General features: G+C 41.9%; 1 protein-coding gene across 1 annotated transcript; it reads left to right on the top strand.

Annotated features, from left to right (window-relative positions):
- Nucleotides 1-3,998: 3,998 nt before the first annotated feature.
- LOC131572994 (interleukin-2 receptor subunit alpha-like) lies at nucleotides 3,999-18,816 on the top strand. The gene is made up of 7 exons (XM_058826485.1): nucleotides 3,999-4,288; nucleotides 12,865-13,050; nucleotides 13,267-13,389; nucleotides 13,688-13,915; nucleotides 15,644-15,697; nucleotides 16,585-16,657; nucleotides 17,911-18,816. The coding sequence occupies exons 1-6, from the start codon at nucleotides 4,213-4,215 to the stop codon at nucleotides 16,635-16,637; spliced, it is 720 nt and encodes a 239-aa protein (XP_058682468.1). The 5' UTR covers nucleotides 3,999-4,212; the 3' UTR covers nucleotides 16,638-16,657; nucleotides 17,911-18,816.
- Nucleotides 18,817-23,657: the final 4,841 nt, after the last annotated feature.

The raw sequence follows: 23,657 nt of genomic DNA, 5'->3' as shown, positions 1-23,657 counted from the left end.
CAGTGTGCAATGCCTACATCTTACCCGTGGCTTCACTGTCACAGCACAAAACAAGGGATTTCTTTGCATGTGCTGTACAGTTCAGAGTTCCATTTAAATTTTTCGTGTGTGACATTTCTAACTGGTCTTCATCATCCAGAGAACTGCTGGAAATACTGAAAAACCAAAGGCTCACCTGGGCACCACCTCTCAGTGCATCCTTCTCTTCTGGCAGTTAATCACTGCTTCTTAATATGCTCTTCCATTTGACACAGTTTTGTACCCTTTTAAAGGCACTTTCTTTTCAGGGATTTGCCAATAAATTTCATACTCACCTCATAATTCATCTAAGTTATATTTCCATAATTTTACAGATAATATAAACAATTGTTACTGAAATCAAGCAAAGAAATGGTATCTTGGGTAGAGAGCTCACTACAGGGGCTGTCTTAAGACTTGGGCACTGTATAGGATTTGTGCACTTTGCAGGATTAAATATACTTGATTCACTATAACTTCCTGATAATAAAAAGAAGAGAAGGAGCAAATATGACCATGCAATAATACACTTCATTTACCAGTTCCTCAATATTTTTTGCTCAGACCAAGGAAATTATGATTGCAAATAAGAATAGGAAGGAAGTTATCTGTATTATTCAGCTGTATTTACACGGGGAAGTATTAAGAAACCCAGTCTAGGCATTGGTGTGTTAAGAACCTTGTGGCAGTACTCACTAAATGAAAACAAATATATCCAAAAGTTTTTAATATTCCTCACATATTTATCTCACAACTCAGCATCAAAGAAAGGAATAGTTAATATGAGTCATGATGACCCTTATCCAGGATGCTTGGCAGAAAAATTCTCAGTCACTAAACAATCAATTTAAATTCTGTTTTCAAACTCAGGATGGATTTTCAGGATGGATTTGTCTCATCCAGCTGGGGATACCTAAAAGACCTGTTGTGCTGTTTAACAATTGTGGGCAGATGGAAGGCATAGAGAGAGGAGATAAGAGTGACTCATCTGATGGATGTAGATGTCCAGAAGAGGAGGTGAATCACTCTCTAGATGCCCTTACTGACTCTCCACTGACTCGAGGGGGAACTCTGACAACTGTACTGACCATACAACTACCTCTTGAATGGAACCCGGTGGACATGGTAAAGATGCTTCATTTAAGGTGTGAAGTTTGTGTGCCTCGTGTCAGCTCCATCTCAGTTTTATGGGAAATAAAAAGTGATTAAAACCTGTTTGGCCTTTATAGATAATTAGGCTGGATGAAAATTTTCTGATGATAATTTTGAGGACATGGTATAACTCTGGCTTCCCCAAACCTCTGCCCTGCAGCAGAGGTGGATGCTGCTGTGGAGATTGGGAAAGGCCCTTGTGGGTGCATAATGTGAGTTCACAACCACCATTACTGTAATTTTAAGGATGCATAAGCTGATTAACAGAGTTTAGGTAGCTGCTAGAGCCACCCCCACACCCTCCCTGGGAAGGTCCATATGAAATGTTATTTCCTTGAATAGAGGACTCACGTAAGAGTGATTCACAGCAGAAAAATTGAATAAAACACAAAGCTTGCTTATTTCAGTGAGTTACATGGATGTTTACAACTGCTTTGAACTGGGAAGGGCTCCAATAAGATCAAGTGTTGCTTTTTCTTCAAGCTGGCTGAGAGACCGGTTTAAGGAAAGGACACTACTCCAGACCAAATGAGTTTGTGCAGAGTTTTAAAAGCACTTACAGGGTTTCAAAAGGCCCTTGTTAAACCTAGACCTAAGAAGGCTGTAGCTCTGTGGTTTACTCCCTGACAACTCCATTTCTGTACTTGTGGTCTTGTGACATTGAATAAAAATAATCTTTATAATCTTGTCGGTGGTGGCCTGAGCTACGTGACAGTCTCTTTTCCTCCCAGCTCTCTGCTGAAAAATAGGACTTACTTGAGCAGCAAAACTCTGCTGGTCAATGGAGGAGAGTCAAGGAGCAGCAGATATACCAGCACCTTCTTTTCATCCTACATCTTCCTTAATTCTCAAAATGCCTTTTTTCCTTTTTTTCACCACTTCCCAGATACACACTGAGTTTTCACAAAACCTCCCTTCCTTTATTGCCGCACCTAATTCTGTTGCTAACATCTCATGTTAATCATCTAAATTATAATGCTAGTTTCTCATAAACCCCAGTTTTTATCTGTGCCTGGGTGTCTTTCTCCATTGCTGGGTCTCTCTGTTCTCACTCTCCTCTTCTCTACCGCGGGTCTGTTCCTTGCAGAATCCTCACTGTTTCTTTTTGTAGAATCAATCAGCAAAATGACTTATTTCCAAAAGCTGATCTGGCTAATTCTTCTCACAAATCATAACTGGTTTTTTCTGACCTTTAAGAGGTGTAAATGCTGAGTTACAGGTCTTTCTCATGCAATCTGTGTTTGTAGCAATGAGCCACCTGAAGTCACCATTCCTTCCAGTGCAACTGACTGTACTTTCCATTCATTTCTGGATAAAAACTCACATTTTCTCATAAAATCTTAGTGGCTGTTACTAACCTGTACTGAGGTTTGTTACCTGAAAGCAAATGTCTGCATGAAAGATTGAGCTGGAGGACTGCAGGAAACTTCCCTCTGTGTCCATCAGTAAAATAGCTGTGGAATTAAATAGTTGGACCAAGCAAGAAATTGAAGCAGATTTTGGCAAGTAAATCCCTTCACCTCAAAAGAACAGACCCCTTTCCTTTAGTAAGGGAAGTTTTGGATTTCTTTCCAGGCAACATAATAAATATGTTTTGCCAGCACAGATGACTGTAGGGTTCAGACAGTTACGTATGTCCAGGCATCTTGTAAAAAAGGTGAAGGATTGAGATCTAAGACTTTCAGACAGATTTTTCAGGAGTGAAACTCTCTACGTCCTTCTGAGGACTTTGGCATGAGCTTTTCCTATTACACTATTAAATACAGAAGATGATTTGATACTAAAGCAAAGGCAGTAAATACCTGTGGAGTGTGAAGCAGCCCCGGGGTGAGCAGAGCATTTTACCCACAGCAGTTGCTTCAGAAGTCTTACTTGTTCTCCATGCCCTGTTGCATTTGGATTTGAGAAGTAATCTCCTGGCAAAGCCTCGCAGCTGGCAAACCCTGCAGGAGGATTTGTCACCTGCATCACAAAGCTGCACAAAATCTCTCATGGAAAGAGCAAAGGGAGCTTTATCAGGAGAAAGGTGGCAAACTGATAGATGCAGCCATAGCAGCAGCTAAAAATGTATTGCATCTATTCCTTAGCTTGACTGTTCAGATGATTTAATTCCTTGAGGATTTATAAAGGAGAAATAAATGCCCAGCATGTATTAATCATGATAGAATACCACAGATAGTTTAAATATGGGTTTTTTTCTGTAGTCTATCCCAATTAATCCTCTAGTTACTAAAAGGAAATAATTTCTGTGGAAATGGCTGAAGAAAAACTACATAAAGTGTGATACTTCCTTGGTAATTTCCAGTTTTCCACTGGCATTTGGAAGAATTTCACTGAAGCATGTCACACCCAGACGATTTAGGAACAAGGGAAACCTTTTCCAAACCTGCCAGCCTCACCCTCATTTGTGTTTTTTTTAAATCAAGCTGTCCATCCTTCAGAAGCTCAACTGTGATTCAGAGAAACTGCACACATGCTTCCATCAAAATCAAATGCAGTGTGGCTTTATCATCACTAACAGAAGACCTCTGAAAAGCCAAAAAAGGATAAGCCATGGAACCTTTTTTTCTGCAGGTAGAGCCCAGAGATGTTGCCTGAGATCCATTGTCACACACCAGACATCTATTCCACAGCCATGGTCCCTCTCTGATACCTGTCCAGCCACAGATTTGGGGCTCAGTGTCTGAACAAACCTATTAAAGTCTCCCTGCTTCTACTGACCTCAGCTGTAGTGAAATGTGAAAGAGCTCTGGAGCCAGGAGCTCTGATGTGTCAAACCACTTCCTACACATGATGGCACGCTCTGCCACAGCGAGCATCGAGTTTGGTTTCCTGGATAACAGACTAATACCTGAACAGAAAGCAGCCTTTGTTCTTTCCCGTGGAGCCAGCAAAACGATGATTTGCTGACCAAAGCCCTCCCTGCACATGTGGGTGATGTTCCCAGACAGCCTCATCAGGCAGTAATCAGCTCCTTGGCTTGATTGGCAACAGCTCATCACTTCTGAGAAACTTCGCCATCCTCAGAGGTGTGGAGAAAAGATGTGGACAAGTCCCATGGAGCTCAAGTGGCTTTTGATGTGGGTCTTGTTTGGATTCATCAAGGGGGAAAATACAGGTAAGAGACTCTTTTTGCCTTTTGGGGAGGGAAAATATGATTTGGGTTTTTTGGTGGCTGTTAGAGGGTGTTCACAACATCCTGACTCCTTTCAGCAAAGGAAAGATGTTAAGGAGCTTAAGGAATTTATTATTCTAAGGAAATGAGAGAAATGGGTTCTGTGCCCACAAACTGTCAACTGCAGAAAATCCAGAGCTTTAGAGGATATTTTTTGTCTGACTAATGTATGTATCCTCCAACCCATCACTGGAACAGTGGGCAGATCAAAGCAGCCTGAGGCAGCCCTCTGAATTTCCTTTTTCCATTTTCCTTGTAACTTTAGGAAACAAAAATAGACACTGAAATGGCAGTACCTCTGTAGGTAAAATTGGTGGCAATGCTATTAGTTAAAAGGTACCATACAAATTTGCTATGGGTACTATAGATACGAAATATTTTTTCATCCATGCCTCTCAATCAGTAGTGCCTATAAACTGTGAATGGAGACAGCTAATCCAATTCAGCATAATTTTACACATTTAAAAATAGTGACACTGCTTAGATTTGGCTTATTTATCATGACAAGTGTGTGCATTGAGAAATGGTCTGGTGATGCATTAGTGTATTTAAATTTAAATTTCTTTGTTCAAAGACAGGGAAAAAATCTTCCATTCTCAAAGCTCCAAAAATGTGCTATTTCCTTCTGTGTCTGATGATGATGTCCAGGCTGAGAGGTATGAACAGACACAGCCTAAGGCAGGCTCTCAGATATGCCGCTACTGTAGCTGCTGATGGATCATCTTTAGCAGGGCTGGGAATTTTCCTTGGGGCTGGCTATCTCAAGGGAAAGTGTGTTGCTGATGTCTGAACTCATTAATGCAGGAAGGACCTTCACAAATGTTGAAGCCCCAGGTGATTTTATTCTCATTATTTTGCCAGTAAATGCTGCACCTTCTCCTTCATGGAGCATTTTCACTGCCAGATGAGGTGCTGGAGCCCACAGGAAGTGCTTGGTGCTGCGTGCAGGAGCAGCACCACGAGATGCTCAGAGGGATGACACACCACAGATGTGTCAGTGGGATCAGTTCTGGGATGAGTCAGGTCCCCCAGATCACACTTTCTGTATTACTCTGCCTGGAACATGTTGTGAAATTTCTTGCTGGCAGGTCTCGTTTATCAGAAACCTTTCTGTTTTTTTGGAAAAAAATTGAGGCGTGTCAGAGCAGTTGCATTTTGTGCTATTTGATGTAATTTTATTCACCACTGAATGAATAAATGCACAGCATTGCATTCTCCACTGTATCACTAAGCTCTTCTTTCCTCAGCTTCCTGTGCTTATTTTCAATGTTTCTCTCAATGTTTAAACATAATATTTATATATATATTTGTAATTTCTCCCTGCAAATAATATGCTAAGGTAAAAACACCACCTTTTACCTATTTAGGGGTTTTTATCACAGAGACACTTAAGGCATTGTGGCTGTAAGTTCTGTTGGTTTTAATTCCTTAGGGAATTAAACAAGGAGACCTGGGAATAGACATAAGCAAAGCAAAGGGAAAGGGGCTGGGTCGAACTGGTCAAAAATCAACCAGGCCTTAGCACATACAGTGCTTTTTTTTATTATTTTGCCTCAGTATCTTCAGCTTGTCCCAGCACTGCAAGTTCAGTTTTGTAAATAGATCCAACCCTAGATGGTGTTTGTCAAAATGCACTGTCAAGAATAAATGTAATTAGAGGGAAAAGGAAATTAAAAGTATTTGTTATACAGAACAGTTTCACTGATAGATTTCAAAATGCTTTGAGAAGGCAAAGCCCTGGGGGACTAGGGAAGCTAAGGCATGGGATGATCATTCATTTAATAACAATTAAACTGCACCTTAGTGCTAAAAAGAAGAGAAATGCTGGTTTTCCTATGGAGAGTATCACATTTATCTCCTTTACTCTCACAGCAGGAGTGCCTAGAAGCTGCAGGTATGGGTGAAGCCTGGAGGGAGGGTCAAGCACAAGGTAAAAGCTGGTCTGTGCTCCTACAACCTTTCCATCTTGCTGTCCATGGTACAGGGATACACTCAATAGATTTGCAAGTTAAACCTGGAAAGGATTAGAACTCACAAAAGAAAGAAATTGATTCAAGTGAATTTCATTCACACAAGATGGGTACCAGATCTCAGTCATTTAAATGAGAGGAATTTCTTTCCCATTATAATTGCATATTAGTGCTGGCTCCCATGGATTTGAAATGCAATGCAGAATACATTAAAGTTGTCAAACACAGCCGAGTGATTCTTTTAAGGTCAACTAGAGAGCAAATAACTTTACAAACTTTTTGGCTACAGTGGCCTTCAGCAACAAAGGGCTCAATATACAGCTACAATTAAAAAAAAATGTTAAAAAAGTGTTTCAAAAGTGTGATCCTACTGAGGAAAAGCAGATATTACAGACAGAGATCCTGCAGTACCTGCTTCTTCAGCTGGAGAAATTGTTTGCCAACTTCATCAGAGGTGAGATGTTATGCCCTTTTTCCTTTTATTGCAGAAAAAAGTCCACTCTTTATCTATTTCTAGAAAGCCACTGCTTCTGACTTTGCTCATTTCTGCCTTCAGAGTATTGTTATTTTGGTCTCTCTACCTCCTTAATGTTCAGCTCTGTCTGCCCTGTTTTCCCCTGTTGCATAAATGCTGTCTTCAAAGCCCAGCTTCTGGATATTTTCTACGCACGGATTCCATTCCCTGACCTTGGTCCTGAATTCTGGAACTACATATCTCACTGAGTCCTTGCTCCATCTCCTCTGATGCTTCCTCAAAATCCACATTTCCAGAGTCCTTCCATGACTTTTCTCACTTGATTCCCTGTTCCTCAGCCGTGCCAGGGGAGCAGCACACTGTCATCTGCTGCTTTTTCTTGATGTTCTTGATTTGTAAAGTGTGACCCCACACATAAAAATATATGACCCTCTCTATGTGGAAAAATACTTCATACATTAGAAAAATCATTACTAGGTGCAGAAAATTTCCATCTCACTCTTGTGATCTCCAGGACAAAGCTCCATGACCATGCTAAGTCCCTAAGTCAAGTGAGATGAATCCTTAAGGCATATTTGAAATAAAAAAATTTCCCCACCAGACCTTTTTTTTTCTTACTTTCCCAAGACTGGGACACACACTTGACAGACCATTCAATTATTCTCAGAGAGGATATTCTCTACTGCCCTTTCAACCCTATAAAAGGTAAGGCTGAGAAAGTTCCAGACAAAGGAAAGAATCTGTATTTCTGCTGCTGTTTAAAAAGACAATTTTTGTTTCCTTGTAGATTAAAATATCAAAGACATGTGTTTTAGTGAGGTTGTCTATTGAAGCAAAATTGTCACACACCAAAACAGGGCTTTCATGTATAATATTCTCAAAACTTGGCTCTGTGTTCTGCTACAAAACCATGTGCCATGGTTGCTTTTAGAGAGTCTGAGCACTGTGGCTTTACCACAGAACCAAGGATGTTACAAACACCCAGAAACAAAAACAAGTGTTCCCCATTCTTCACTTAGTGCACTTTCCATGCAGCACTCTGTGCCCAGGCTGGTCTTCCTCCCTCTCCCTCTTTCCTAATGTTCCCTCTTCTGATTCCACATTTTGAGTCCAAGTCTCCAGCCCAGCCCCTCTGCTAGGGCAGGCGAGAGATCCATCAATACATCAGGTAAATCCCTCTGATTATCAATGTGAACACGTAAGAGCATTCTCCCATCACTGCAGCTAATGAAAAGAAAGCAGCACCTTAAAGCTTTGCTTTGGAGAAGGTTAATTAGGTGTCTGCTGTGCTCTAGGGAGGTTTTTCCAGCTGCACTTCTCACAGAAGGAGCTAAGAATGCACATTTCTGAGGCTAAATTATTCTTAACATGAGAAAGCTTAGTCCACTGTGCAACCTACTCTGGCCTTGCTGTTTATGGAATTCTTTTGCATTGGATACCACTGCTTAGATCAATGGCAAACAGCCGGTCAGCAGGATTAAGCCAAGAGGCCAGAGAAGTGCATTTCTCCCAAACACAATTTTCTATGGTCCTAGAGCTCCTGACAGTTCATATTCCACTTTGTTTTATACTGTTTTTCAAACAGAGACATCTGGTACAGCAAACTCAGCAGGGACTGAAATTCCAGATCCTTAGAACAGCACATTCTTCTTCTCCACTGCTGGGAATATTCAAAACTACCTCCATCCCCCTAAGACTGGTCTCTCCTCCATTGCTGTTTGTATTAAAACTTGTGCCATTTTGGTAATTTTATCTGCACTGTATTTCTGGCTCTTACACTGCAGATTCACTACTACTCAATTATTTTTTAAGATAATCTCTCTATAATCTAAGGTACAGCCAACTATAATCTCACAGGCAAATTACAATAAAGTTTGGGTCTGTGCCCCAACCCCACATCCGTGATCTATTCCCACCTCACAATTTCACATAAGCAATAAATTACATGAATGGGGAAAAGAATCCTCCAGAGCTGAGGCTTGCTTGTTAAAGGATCCTTTGGGAAGAAGTTTTAAAGTTAGAAAAATTTAATTACCATTTCAGTCCTTTTGTCAGCATCAATTCCTTTGCTCTGCCTGTTCAGGTTCATCTTCATGAGACTGGACCATTTAGAGAGCCCAGTTTCACACAGCACATAAATCCCCAGGGCTGATTTAGCTTTTCAGGTACAGCTGGGGAAATATCTTCATTTTGGCCTGGTTTGATTTGTTGGTGCCTCTGGGGAGAGGTGCTCTTCATCCCTGAACTGGGCAGCTGTGTGCAGTGCCTGGTTTCTTCCACTGCTTCTGCCCAAAACGTCAGAACATCCAGTTTCCTACCAATCCCATCCTACTGCTTTTTTAGTAAGGGGAAAATCGTCCTGGTTTTGCACTTTGCTGCTTTAACTTGACATCAAAGTAATGTCAGCACTGGTGACACACAGCCACGTGACAGAGGAAGTTCTGAGTTTAGGTTATTGTGGCATGACTCACTGTGTTTTACCTAGCACTAAAAATACCTGTTACAAATTTTCCCCGCTCACTTCTTGTGGACTAAAGGACTAAAGCCTCATCTATCACTGCTCTGCCAGCTCAGACATGGAAGAGGAACAGGCAGGAGGGTTTCATGCAGCCTGGTACTGCCAGCTCACCAACTGAGAGCAGTTTCGTGGTTGGGTGAGTAACATACTTGGATGGGAAACATGAGGAAAGAAACCTGAAAGAACTGATGTTGATCTAGGTTCTGGGTTTCCGTCCCTCCAGTATCTCCTGTGTGATATCTGGCAGCTCCTGTGGAAATCCCAAATGCCCTGAGACATCTCAAATAGCATCAGACACCCCAGCTCATGCCTATCTGTTGGCTCAGATGACAAGGCTTGCAGATCTCAGAAAAGCTTTTCAGACTTAATTTAGGGAGCACTCCAGCAGAACCAATAAGTCCTTTTTAATTTTTGTGTTTCATGGCTGTCTATTGCCTCAATACACAAGCCTCCTTCTAATTCCAAGGGTTTGTCTCCATCCACTCCATCATAATAATGGAAATCACCTCCAGAATTTCTACAAATGCCGTAGACACCAAAAATCCATTAATATGGGGAGAAACAGAAATTCCCATCTGCCTTAGGAGACCTAAATGTTCTCATAATTCTGTAACTGACAGAAGGGCTAAATCCCTATGAACACAATTATACCAGCTTCTCTGTTTGACCTATTTACTACATCTGAGTGCAGATAAATGCACTCCCAGGACACTTTTGGGGTGTGGGAAGTGAGAATAGTTGGTAGGGGCTGATGAATTTTGTGAATGAAGGAAAGATAGAACAGTGGACATCAGCATAGAAAGAGAAGAAAATAGTGGCACACACCTTGTCATGGGGACGAAAAATTGGAATATGTGCAAAGGGAAAATTAGGAGGCAAACAGAACATCAAGACACCTTAAGGTAATGTGAGGACAGTATTTCAAACCAGTAATAGCAGAAGTGCAACCCTGGAGCAGCTGTGGAAGGGTGCAGAATCCAGGGAAAGCTGGGCTGGGCAAAACTAGGTCTCTACAGGCTGTGAGGCAGGTAATGCCCAGATGTGCTGGCCTTTTAAAAGATTGATATTTTCATATCACACAAACTCAAACAAGTTGATTGGCTAATTACCAGAAAGGTGCAAAACAAAAAAAAACCCAAAAAACAAAATTAATCTTCCTTAAAAATGTAAAAAGTCATAAATCTAGTGAAGGAAAAGATCTACCCTGCCATTCCCTACTCCCTGGATTCATCCAATCCCTTGGTTTTTTTACCACTCACACAGCAAAGATGTTGATTCTTTTAGGGGCAAACCATGAAGTTTCCTTGGGCACAAAGATGGAATGAAGTTTTAGGCATGATTCACTCCAGAGGTCAGTATGGTCCAGACCTCACCAGGTCTGCATCCTTTCTGCAGTCTTCCCAAACTATTCCAGGAGGTGCCATGACACAAAGTGGAAGAAAGACGTGGAGGTGCTGGAACAGGTCCAGAGAAGGGCATTAGAGCTGGGGAAGGGTCTGGAGCACAGGTGTGATGAGAAGAGGCTGTGGGATCTGAGGGAGCTCTGCCTGGAGAAAAGGAGGTTCAGGGAGGACCTTTCCACTCCCTACAACTGCCTGGCAGGAGGGTGCATGGGTTACATGCCCAGTACCTACTTCTTCTAGAAGGAGGAGTAAAAACTGCATAAAGAGAAGCACTTCTGAAGGTATATAAGATATTCTGAGACAATTAAAAGTAATCATGGCACAGGATATTTTGTAATATCCGTATTCATTCACAGCTCCTCCCAGTGTGAGGACTGGTACAACAATAAACCCAAAAGCTGATGACTTTGATATCAAACACATTGGTGATGAGCTCTAGTATGGGAGAAGACAGTGTTTTAAAATGTTATGATGGTTGTGAAAGAGAAGGTTCTTGAAAATGGGAGCAAAATATTTCATGTGCCAATGAAGCATTTAAAAGACAAAGGGATGCAGGCACAAGGTCACAATGAGACCTGGGAAACTCATCTTCCAAAATTCTTTCTGGATCAGAGAAAGGAATATGGTTGTAAAGGTCAAAGAAGATACTGCAGTTATTTAGATGTGAGAAGACAAGAATTTGAGCAATGTGGATGAAATTAAAAAGCTGGATCTAAGGAATGTTGTGTGAGATCCTGCTGCAATGTGGATGTTCACCATCTCCCAAGTGCACCATTTCTGCACAATCCCTGTCTGATGTGTGCAAGTTCAGAAGAACCCAACATTTGATCATCAATTAATAGAATGATTGCCCTTTATGATAGTAGGTTAAATGTTGTGGGTTTTCTTAAGAAGATACTAATGAGTTGTAGGTTTGAGTGCCTTGTGCTAAGATTCAGATCTGCAATCTGCTTCAAAGAGGCTTTTGAAGTCTTGAGGGAAACAAGCTTTTAGCTTTCAGGGAAAGTGAGAGTACATGATCTCAGCTTGCTGCTGATCTGATAACTCTTTAATTTTAATCACCCTGACAGTCTGTGGTAAACCATGTGGTTAACTATTTCGGGTACAATCGCTTCTCTCAAAGCCACAGTCTGATGTAGTTTACAAGGCAAATCCTTTGATAACACAAAGGTACAAGGGGATTAAAACAACCCTTATGCAGATTAGCTGTTAAACTGCTCACATACTTTTTGTTGTTGTCTTCTTCAACCTTTGTGACTTTTACTAAACAGCAAGACAATGTAAAGTGAGAAGGGTAGAAAATATCAAAGTGAGGAAATGAATGAAAAGGGCATTGCAGGGCTGGGGCTGGGAGTCGCTGTTGGTCTTTCAAGGAGAAGGCACTTTGGGAGTCAAGGGCAGACACCAAATGATGAACAGTTATCAGAGACTTGAGGGCCTTTTGCAGTCATTTGTGCTGGTTTTTAAGGCTGCATTAATTATAGCTGCAGAAAATGCAAGGCTATGATGACTAAGAAATTTCACTCCTGGTAGCTGTTACTGTTGTGCATTAGCACAAAAGGCCACAGATCGTGCACCCAAAGATCCAGAATGCCAACCCTTGTGCAACCAGACTATTTGATCCTTTAATTTCTCAGCCTTTAGGCCTTAAATAATCATTAAGTAGTGCCTTTATCAACCTCTGGATGCCCAGCTCAGCTTGAGCAGGCTTTTCAAATGTACTGAAATGATTTAACTTAATTCATTCCAGCTGATTGAGAAATATATTTAGACGTGATTTGCTGATGACACAACACTTCACGTCCTTGTTTTGGACAAGTTATATTTAGGTTTGCAACCTTATTTCACAGTAAGCTGCTCTTTGGTGTCCTCAGACAGAACTGAGAGTCTACACCCATTCCCAATGTTTGCTTGGAGCTGATTGCAACTTTTAATTGCTTACTTTTGCCTATTGCACCTCACTCCATAGACTCCATGCACACTCTGGTGTGGGTAGCTGCTCTCCAAAATGATTGTGTACAGCTTCATTAAGAAAATGTTGATAGTTTCATGTTGTCCATCTGCTGGACATGTCTAGTATTGAGAACAAGGACGCCCTTGATGCATAAAGTAAAATGCCAGGCTGTCCTGATTCTTGGGCTTTCTATCTGCAGGTATTTGCCCAGATCTTCCAAGGCCTGAATTTGCTGATGTTACTGCTGAAATGTATCCACCACAGACCAAACTGTACTATAAGTGTGACCCTGGCTATGACAGAGAAGCTGGTGCATACCAAGGAATTCAGTGTAAGAGTAAACAGCAGGGTGCTGTTTGGGAATACCCACTATTTAAATGCTTTGGTGAGTGAGTGTTGTTTTTTTTCTATACATAGAGGTGTTTCTCCAATGTGTTACTTGGTATAAAACAAATCTGAGCATTAACGAAAGATCTTTTGTGCTTATTTTTCTAAGTTAGAATTTGAAACAGTTCTATCCAACCTGTAAAAACTTGGGTGCTCTGGCACTTTGTTCCAATATTTGTCCTGCTGTAACTTAACAAATGTAACTTCTCCACAGATGTGAAAAATTTGTTGTCAGTGGCTCCCACGATGGAGTTAGAACTTACACAGAAGCCAGAAAGAGAACCAAGGAGCCCTGCAACCCAGAAGCAACGAGACCTTTCAGAGTCCAAACAAAAAGGTAAATAAGAACTCATTTAATACTGTAATGCTTCTCCTGCTGATTTTCATGGACGTAGTGTAAAAATGGTAAGTAATATTTAATTATTTCACAGACGGAAAGAAATTATTTCTGTAATATCTTGGCTGAGTTAAGGGATATGGTGTAAGCAAATGAGTGTTTTGTACCGTAACAAAGAATTAGAAAGGCTTGGTATATCCTGCTTGTCTATATTTTCTAAGAACACAAGATTTTCAGGAACAGAAGCAGTATATAAAATCTGTCTGCTTTAACCTTGTGCTGCCTTGTGCTCCCACAGATTTCTGTGGTCCTCCCAAGACTGTTCCACATGCCTCCATAAGTCTGCCCCGAAAGTATTACGTGGGACAAGTCTTACATTTCAAATGCCAGACAGGTTATGATAAAAGACCCCCCACCTCTGGCAACAGGACGTGCAAGGAGGTGAACGGCAAAATCGTCTGGACCCCCCTTGATATGAGATGCACCAATGACAGCAACCAGTGGCCACCACAGACCATTGGGCCAGGTAAGATGGTTGTGATTACACCACAACAATGTCCTGACCTGCTCATGTGGGGTTCAGACCCCCACAACTCTTGTGGGGAGAGCGGGAGCTTTAAAAACGTTTACTAAAGAAGTCCTGCCACTGAGAGGAAGAAAGAACTCCCTTGTGTATTTAAACACCTTCAGAGAAAGGGGTTTAAATGAAGGCAAATCCTTCCTTAGCCTCAGATTTTGTCAACAGTTTGAATTTAAGGAATCACTCTATCCTGCAAGTTCTATTGATGGCAAATCAGATGTATTTATATAAAAATTAATTGTTTATTAAGACTAATGAACAGGAGGTAACAGACAAAAGATCTTCACTACACAGTATCAAGCTAAGAGAACTACTAACAGATTATAGCATAACATAAAACAGTGCACTGTATCAAGATATCTATATTAAAGCCAAAAAAAGAAATAGTATTGATTATGAGTCAAATGTAACTTACCACTGAAATGATGATAATGTACACAGACAGATTTCTTCACTTAATCCTTTGGGAAGTAACTGTGAAATAGATTTCCCTAATCACAGGAGAAACTCCACACATTTCCAGGAAAATATACAGATTTCTGCTATGTGAAAGTTTGCTGTGGCTTTTATAGCTGTAAAATGAATGGCTGTCAGTGAGAAAATCAGCCTATTTTGTCATGCCAGCCCTTATGACCATACCAGACCACTGCACACACTGTTCCAGCATCAGCCCAGGACTTTCTCCCCTGTCTCATAAATCTGTTTGCCTGTGGTCCCTGGGAGTGCTCCCAGTACAGAAGTCACAATTTGCTGTCTGGTCTTTTCCATCATGACACCATTGAAGATTTCACTTGGTGCTACCAGGATAAAAGAACTTCTTGCTGCGATGGATATAACCCACCAACAAACCAGTCCTAGAAGATAATACAGGATATTGAAATTACATCCATTTAAAAAGTACAAATATTATAAAAAATTTAAATTGGGATTGTAAAAAACATGGGACTGGATCACAGAAGCAGCCCCCTCAGCCTTTAATTCAAGAGAATTAAATTTAATTTCAGTTTCCTGCAAAATGCTCCTTAACCTCAGCAAGGTCAGATCCTTGCAAATAGAACACCAAATATTTATTCCCCTAAGGTGTTGCCTTTGTATTTATTGTGATGTGATGTATGTAATGGGGCTGGAGCTTTCTCAGTTCAGCATTCAGCACAAAAGAAATTAATCAAGAAATCACTATTACAAGATGCCTTGTTAAAAGTCTATCCATATCTCATACTGGGGCAAGTTTAGAGCTTCCTTTTCAGGATAAGAGAGAAATTAAATTAATTTCTTGTACCAGAAAAGTTTTAGTTTACATTTCTGGGCAAAAAACTGGTCCTGGTTGAAACCATGTTTCCAAGTACTAGCTTGGCACCTTTAAAGTCATCATTCCAGTCTCATATGAAGTAAAGATCTTACATGGATTCCATTCCAGTTTACTTCATGCCCACCATTAACAGGTATCAGATCAGAAGAGATGTTATTATCCAGGCTGGAAAGATCTGTTGATGGCCAAGAAACAAACATGGCAATTTTCAAGTGTTCTGTGCAGAGGGCGAGCTGTCAGACTCCACCCTTGGCACTGCTTTGGTGTCAGAATGAGCTGGCTCTTTGCCTGACTCTGTCCTCATCACTGCTCTTCATCAGAAGAGCAAATTGATACAAATATCAAGAATTTCTCTCTCTCCATAGGTTTGACTCTTCTGTCCTCTTTCCCTGTTTCCTCAGGGACACTGCCAGTGACAGGTATGTTGTTTTATTAAAAACTTCACTCAATCACCCAGAGCACTTAGTTGGTCTTTCAGTTTGTTGTTCTATTCCAAAGAGATCCATTTCTGTTAGAAGTGCTACTAAATACGCTGCAAGACAAATCTATATCCATGTATTGTGTGAGGAGTCAATAAAGACAATATAAACAGATTGTTTAAGCACTAAAGCTTTTATAAAGAAGTTTTCAAAGATTTGTAAGGAATGTAAAAGAAAACAGATCAACCAAAAATCCGTTTTATAAATGGAGCCATTTTCAGATTCTTCTCTGAGACTTTATGTGAATTCAACAAATCAGTTCAACTGGAAAAGAGCAGGAAAAAAAGTAAATATTTAAATGCTGAGTTTTTTTCACATTTTCAAAGGAATAAAAAAAACATGGGCAAATAGAACATTTCTTCACAGCTAAACTAGTGCATTTAGATCAGTCTGAAGAGATTTTCTTCTCCCTCTTCCCCATCTTCCACTCAGACATTAGCTGATGAAATAGAAATTGTGTCTTAATGTACATATGTTCAAGATTTTGCACAAAGGCTCTTGATTCCAGCTGGAGTCTGTAGAAAACTGTGGTGCACGTTATGGTGAGAAGGAATAATGGAGTGAGATGAAGGAAGGGAAGGAGGAGTTTTGCAAACTACTCCAGAGACCACAACATCAGTAATCCCTGGTTATTTCACTGTGGTCAGTCTCTTGTTGCCTAAGTCCCCTCTTGCTGGGTCCTGGGAGCAGTGGAGCAACATGGAAAAATTCCTGCCTCTGGGCAGAGGGGCAAGATGAGAGCCTATCCCTAAGCTTGCCTGTTTCTCCCCATTGGAAAAAATGCAATAATTAAGATAACTCCAGGTGCTAATCATATTGATTTTCAGGTTTTACAGCTATCTGGTTTGTTCTGCTTATGATTCCCACTGCCTTTGTGTGATTCACCAAGCAGACAATAAGGTAAGTGGGACAGAATGAGGAAAATGTGAAATCAAACAAATCTGTAGAGGTGGAAGAGTTATCAACTGGATCAGCCTCTCCCTATTGCAGTGCTTAGATTTCTAGACCTCTTCTTTGGTTTTAAATATGACCGTGGATTGTCTGATTCAGCTATTAAATACTGGCACAAGGAAAGGAGGAATCAGAGCTTTTGAAATCAAAAAATCTCAGACCAAGTTGCCCAGAAAGGTTGTGGACTCCTCATCCCTGGAAGTGTCCAAGGCCAGGCTGGAAGGGGCTTGGAGCAGCCTGGGATAGTGGAAGGTATCCCTACCCATGGCAAGGGGATGGAATGAGATGGGCTTTAAGATCCCTTCCAACCCAAATCATTCTGTGATTCTATAATTCTAAAAAGCAGTCTGTGTCCCTTTGTCTCAGTGGAACTGAGAATGGCAATTCAAATAATGGATGAGAGATTAATTCTGTGGGAAAATTAAGGTTAATTATGCAAATACATTGTTTCAGATAGATTATCAGTCTTTTTCTCTCTGGCCAAAGTGTGGGAAGTCTGGGGGAGCATCTGCCACCACAACCATGTAATTCTGTTTTCTTCATCCCCTGATTTCAGAGTTGCATCATGACAACTTTGTACTTCAGATTTATTTCAGTCTGGCCTCCTCCCTGTTTCTGTTACTACACTGAGATGCACCAAGGCTGTTCCTGTTCACAGGCTCCCCAGCCTAGTTAAGCCAAGATGTCCCTGTTTAACATTTGGGAATTCTTCTCTTCTTCTCTCTCTTTGCTAATCCTTGTCCCTATTTCTCTTCATGTTCCTTACTAATTACTGATACTTCTTAGCTGAATGGCGATTTTTCTTGAAAAGTGAGAAGGAATGTCCTCAGGAAATCACATCAGAAGCAGATTTTTGTCAATTAATGACTGGATAATGCCATATAAAGTGTAAACAATGCTTTGAAACATGCTTTAGTGAAAATAGCCAACCATGGTGCAGATTGCCCTGGCCATTGTAGTATTTCTGAAAATATGCTATGCGAAAAAGTGTCAAGAATGATCCACATTTTACCAGCTCCGTGGTGGAATAAAGGTGAAATAGCCAATGCCAGATGAAATAGTAACTGACAAATGAAATAATAACTGGGATCCTAAATGATGTCTTTGTAAAAAATACTCTGTTTTTTCTCATAGTAAATATAGAAGAAGCCATAGAAAACCTGCTTCTTCCCACCTGTAGTGAAGTTTTTTTCCTGTTGTAGGGAAGACTTCTCAGGGAATTGCGGCATTCAGATGCAAACTTGTGAAATTAATGACTTGCCACAGAAGAAACCAGAATGTACCAGTGACCCCAAGACCAGCAGTGGCAAATGAGGAGGAGGCCCGGACACTCAAATCCAACGTGTGAAGGGGGCAGAAGATGTTACAGCTTAACTCTTATGGGGACAGCTTGACTTTCCACCTACAGAGTGCTGGTAGGAGGACTGCACCCCATCACTGACAGATGGGGAAGGAGCCCTGCCTAAAACTAATTCCCAAACCCACTTCTCCTCCTCCTACCATGCAGCAGATGTATTTCTAATATAACTGCAGCCCCTCCCAAGCCACCAGGAGTACATATGGACCATTCTCCCAAGCACATGAAATGGTGCCACCATCATTTCAGCCCACACACCACCCTCCCCACAAACAGAGCAGCTTTGCTGGACACCTGATGTCCCCCTTCCTCTTCCCCACCCAGGTGGGTCAGGCACAATTTTCTCCTCAAACTGTTCCCCTTGGAAATGAAACCCCTTCACGCCCTGCATTGCAGCTGAAAATCTGACTGTACTCCTTTATGGTTCACTATATCCATGCATTCCTCATCACTCCCCTCTTCCCAATTATTTTGGATTTGTGCCTTCCATGACAGTTCCTACATCATTCCTGCAGCTCAGACAAGGATGCTGCAGATCATGGCAGCTGATTAATCTGACAGCTCCTTTTGTAGCTGCAGAGCATGACAGAGCCCAGCACAGAGGCATCTGAGGACAGGCTCAAGCAGATATAATACTTGACATGTTCTTGTATTGTTGGGAATTTGCAAGGTCTGGATATTCTTCTGCCTCTTTTTAGCCATGCTTAGCTGGGTAAGATGGGCTTCACCTGTCTGAATGCAAGTATCTGTGTCTGAGGAAGGCAGTAGGGAGTAACAAGTCCCTTTAGAGACCAGTTTATGTCTATATTGCCTAGATATATGCAATAATAAATATATATAATATACAATAATATATATATTATTATTCTGTAATATATGTATGTGAATATGTATTTATTTATACACACACAGAGATATATAGTTACTTATGTATATATACAGGCCAAATGACTCAGGGTCATGACCTGTTTGTCTGTATTGACTTTAACAATGCCCACATTCACCAGATTAACTACAAATGCTTACATGGCATATGACAAAAGCCAAATGAGATGGATCGCTTCCTTTAGAATTCAGAAGACATGAGGTAGTTTTGGCATAGTTTTCTATTTCAAGATAGAGTGTATGTGATATTGATTTACTGGTTAGGATTACTGTTGAGTCATTCTCACTCTATAGCCTCGATGTTTATATTTCCCATGGCTTATTTTATTCCTGTTGGAACAGGACTTATTTGTATTACATATCTTATCACATGAACCCTCAGTAAGTTCATGGATAACATCAAGTATGCTGGGAATATTGATCTGCTGGAAGGCAGGTTTTCTCTCTCTGGGGTACACACTGAGACAGCTGGGGGTGCTCAGCCTGGAGAATAGATGACTCCAGGAAGACCTTGGAGCCACTTCCAGTGCTGAAAGGTGCTTCAGCAGAGCTGAAGAAGTACTTTGGACATGGGCATGAAGTGACGGGAAAAAGGGGACTGGCTTCCCACTGCCAGAGGGCAGGGTTAGACTAAATATTAGGGATACATTCTTAACTGTGAGGGTGGTGAGGCACAGGCTGCCCAGAGAAGCTGTGGCTGCCCCATCCTGGAAGTGTCCTAGGCCAGGCTGGACAGGGCTTGGAGCATCCTGGAATAGTGGAAGGTGTCCATGCCCATGGCATGGGGTTGGAACTGGATGATCTTTCATGTCCCTTCCAGCTCAAACCATTCCATAATTCAATGAAGTCCTAGGGAGTGGGACTCATGAGTTGTTTTTCCCCATATCCCATAGTAGTAGAGCAGCTTAAAACAAATTTTCTGCAGCTGTTAAAAGAAAACAATGTGATATGTTTACCTGGAACATCTGCATGTGTATTCACAAGAGCTGGCTTATACATTCCCAAACAATGGGGTCAATAGCTCAAATGTTCTGCCTTCTTCACCTGTGCTCTCTGATAATCACAATCTGTCTGATGCTCTTAAACTGCTGGTGTCTAGAGACTTCTCATGCTTGAAACTGGAAGATGCTTAGCAGCCAAACCTTCTCCTCATTCATTTTTTTCTTTTATTTTTTTTCCCATAAAAATCAAGATAAAAACACTTGCTTTTAAATCTTTTTACATATCTAAGATTCAGAATTTACCTAGACACAAAGTGTGGGTAGTCATAGTCATTAAATTCCACCTGCATATAAACCAGCATGGGATGGACAGAGATAAATCACTGCTCCTAGCATTTACTCTCTGAAGGATGGAGGCAGTGCAACCTGTGTACTTCCAGCTCAGAAACACTGGTTCAGCCTTCTTGAGATTGCAGGTTTTTCTATCATATTTATATCACACAGTTTCATTTGCTTTGGGTTTTGAATATTTTGTGAAGGTACTGGGGAAAAATGTAACTTAATATGAAAAGAAAAACCAAAGGATGCCAACTTGCACTCCCAAGCTACAGTACCACTGTTGAATAGTGTTGGCATTTTCTGGACTTCTTCAGTGTTTGATGCAAAACCCCTCAAACCCACCAGCACAGCAGAACCATCCATCCAGCACTTGATATGGATCAGGCTGATCTTGAGTGTATATTCCCTTTTAGTTCTCTTCAGTTTATGGATCTGCCTCCTTGGAAGGTTCTTTAGATTATCAAGCATTTTGAGGATCTGAGTTTACAATGAATCACAAATTAGCAGTTCTTTATAAATAATGTCAGGTAAAACCGGTCTTTGCTTAAATAGTTGCTGCTTTCAGAGTAAACATGAATGTGACCTGGATTCTCAGGAGCAGCTCATGTTGTGGCCTTTGAGTATTCCTTAGAATGGATCTGATGTTTACACAGACATAAATAATCATCTGGATAATTTTTCTGAGCTCCTCTTAAATGGAGTGCCATCTACCAGGGGAGGATACATTTGAAAGTGCAAAAAGACTTGATATGTTTGGGTTTTGTTGTTGGCTGTTGGAGCTCCAATATTTGTATGGTTGCTGTGTGAAATCTGAGTTTGCAAATCCCATTGGAGGAGAGCTCAGATGATAACCGAGAGCACCAGTGAAAAAAACAAATAGGAAAATTCTCCTATTGTGTAATTAGTTTGAATAGGTTTGGTGGTTCTTGTGTACATGGAATGGAACTTCACAGGATTCCGTCCAGGTACACAACAGATAAGTAGTTCCACAGAAATCATAGGAGATAAAATCTTATAAAACTTTCCTAACAGGTGTGGCCTGTGTATTCAGAGGCTAAGATGGTTAAATAAATATCTAATATTGACCTAATTTTTAATCTGACTTTGGATATAAAAATAACACATGAAAATAAACATTTGGGTTTTGATAAATTTAACTTTCCTCTCCTCTAAAAGATCCCAACAAGATAAAGCAATTAGATTAGTGGAAGTGATATTTTTTTTTCCTTTTCTAGATTAGCATTTAATTTAAGACAGGAAACTCCCAGAAAGACCTCCTGTGAGACTCAGGAATGACCCTCATGTCTTTGATCATCACTTCCCAGGAGAAAGCCTCTCTCTGCAGGGTGAGATGAAGAGATGTGCATTTCTCCTGGCCAAGCATCTGGAGATTGGCCTGGCAGCACCACAAACAGAAGGTGTTTCATGCAGAACCACACACAGTATGTTTGCTGCCTACATGGGAGAGATCCGGTAGCTCCCGTGTGCTCAACCCAGCAGATAGGGATGGCATCTCCTGTGCCCAGGGGATGGAAAAGCACCTGAAAGCACATCCCAGGCTGCCTTCAGAATGAGCAGCCAAAGATACTCCTGGGTGAACCAAAGGAGCTTTGCCCAGCAGAGGCCAGATTATGCCAATGTCTTGATTTTTTTATTTCTTCTCTTCCAGAGCAGCACTTAAGAATTGGTTCATCTAATGCAATCTGAACCCTTGCTGTTATTGGAAAAGGGCTAAGCAAGCTGCATGATCCAACCCACTTTGCAGTGAAGTGAGTTTAGGTCACAGTGTCCCCTCACAGCTCCTGGCAAAAATAGTTTTTCCTTAGTGTCTAAAATCCCTGTGACGCACTGGATCCAAGAGCTCTCCCCAGAGATGGACACACACAGAGTAAACTGCAAAATTACCCTCCCATGTCAGTGCAGCTGCCTCTTTCCAGGGAACAGAGGTACTTCCCACCCCACTGTGGGCATGGGCTGGCTCTGGGCTCAGCAAAGGGTTGTATCCCTGTTCCACATTCACACCAGGCTCAGCAGAAAACAGAGGCAATCCCAGATGAAAGGTGGCTGGCAGCATGCTTGTGGAGCTGGGGCAGCCCTCTGCTCAGTTCCAAGCTGGGCTCCTGTGAGAAACACCTCCAATACCTGTGGGAAGGCAGTAGTCAGGTGGATCTTTTACCTTGTGTTTTCCAAGTATTTCACCTGCCTGCTGTGGAAGGCAGGGCATTTCTGCCAAAGTGGTAAAATACTCTCAAATGCCTCTGCTGCAGTCTGATACTGGCTATTTGTACAGGATCTTCATGAAGGAAGTTGTCTAGGTTTTCCCAAAGAGGGTTTAGAGTGAATTTGTCCAGGAGTTCTGCCAGCACCTGTGTTTGTCTAGAGGACTTCTGCACTGCCTTGGGAGTGGTTTTGGTATTCAATATGCTCCCCCCCCATTCTAATTAAATGTTTGATGTTAGTTCTCAAGGTGACTTGGCTTGAGTTTTTTCCCAAGAAATAAACTAAGCAAACGCAGAGAAATGTAAACTCTGTTGTGATTGCAGAACAGGAGGAAGGGGATTTTGAAGTGACTCAGATGATTCTTTTCTTTGTTGGGCTTCCCAGGTGCTTCACAGGCTTGCTGTGGAGGGCAGGGCATTTCTGGGTAGTGCCAGGGGTAAAGGTCCTCAGGATCATGAGGGAGCTGATGGAGGTGGGAGTGATGGAGATGATCAGTGGTTCCAGAGCCTGGTTCCAGAGGGAGCAGTGGGGCATGGGATGAGCAGTGGTGAGGATGAGTGTGGTCTCAAGCCCCAGCAGATGTGCAGAGGTGGGTGAGCGAGTCAGAGGGAACCCCCTGAGGTACAGCAGAGGTGTCTGCAGATGTGCCTCAGCCTGAAATTGCACTGATGCTTTCATCCCATCAGGGGCTGTGTCAGCATTTGATCCCAGGAGAAAAAAATCCATCCTGACAGAGGACCTGGGATCTCAGGAGCTATCCAGCAAAGGGGGTGAGAGTGATGTCCTCACTTTGTTCTCCTAAAAGGCAAAATCTTCTCCTTGGTCTCTATGCAGCCCAGCAGGCACAAGGCAAGGCTCTTGCTGCTCTGCCCATGGCAGCTGGAGGTAACAGGAGCAGAGCTCCCTGGTGCTGCCAGATCCCAGCACAGACACAGTGCCCCGTGTCTGTACTGGGATCTGGTTCCCTGTGCTCAGGTGTCCAGAGCCTCCAGAGCTGCCCCAGGGGAATGGGCCTGGCCTCTGGCTGCTGGCCCAGGTGAGGGTGGGTGTTGCCCAGGGTTCTGCAGCACATCAGCCAGCCCCAGTGAGGCTCTCCAAACCTCAGGACAGCTGCAGTGGCCCGGGGTGTGTCTCCTTATGCAGCTGAGGCCGGCCTGGAGCTCTGCTGGCTGCGGTCAGAGCTGAGACACAGCACACCTGGAGACAC

Source organism: Poecile atricapillus, chromosome Z (assembly GCF_030490865.1).
Source record: "Poecile atricapillus isolate bPoeAtr1 chromosome Z, bPoeAtr1.hap1, whole genome shotgun sequence".
Taxonomy (NCBI): Eukaryota; Metazoa; Chordata; class Aves; order Passeriformes; family Paridae; genus Poecile; species Poecile atricapillus.
The sequence above is the reverse complement of the archived record's forward strand: the minus strand, read 5'-3'. Positions and strand labels throughout refer to the sequence as shown.

Excerpts from the sequence above, each read along its gene's own strand:
- LOC131572994 (XM_058826485.1), top strand. The coding sequence starts at position 4,213 with ATGTGGACAAGTCCCATGGAGCTCAAGTGGCTTTTGATGTGGGTCTTG. Across the intron at positions 13,390-13,687 it reads TTCAGAGTCCAAACAAAAAG|ATTTCTGTGGTCCTCCCAAG; the intron begins GTAAATAAGAAC and ends GTGCTCCCACAG. Across the intron at positions 13,916-15,643 it reads ACCACAGACCATTGGGCCAG|GTTTGACTCTTCTGTCCTCT; the intron begins GTAAGATGGTTG and ends CTCTCTCCATAG.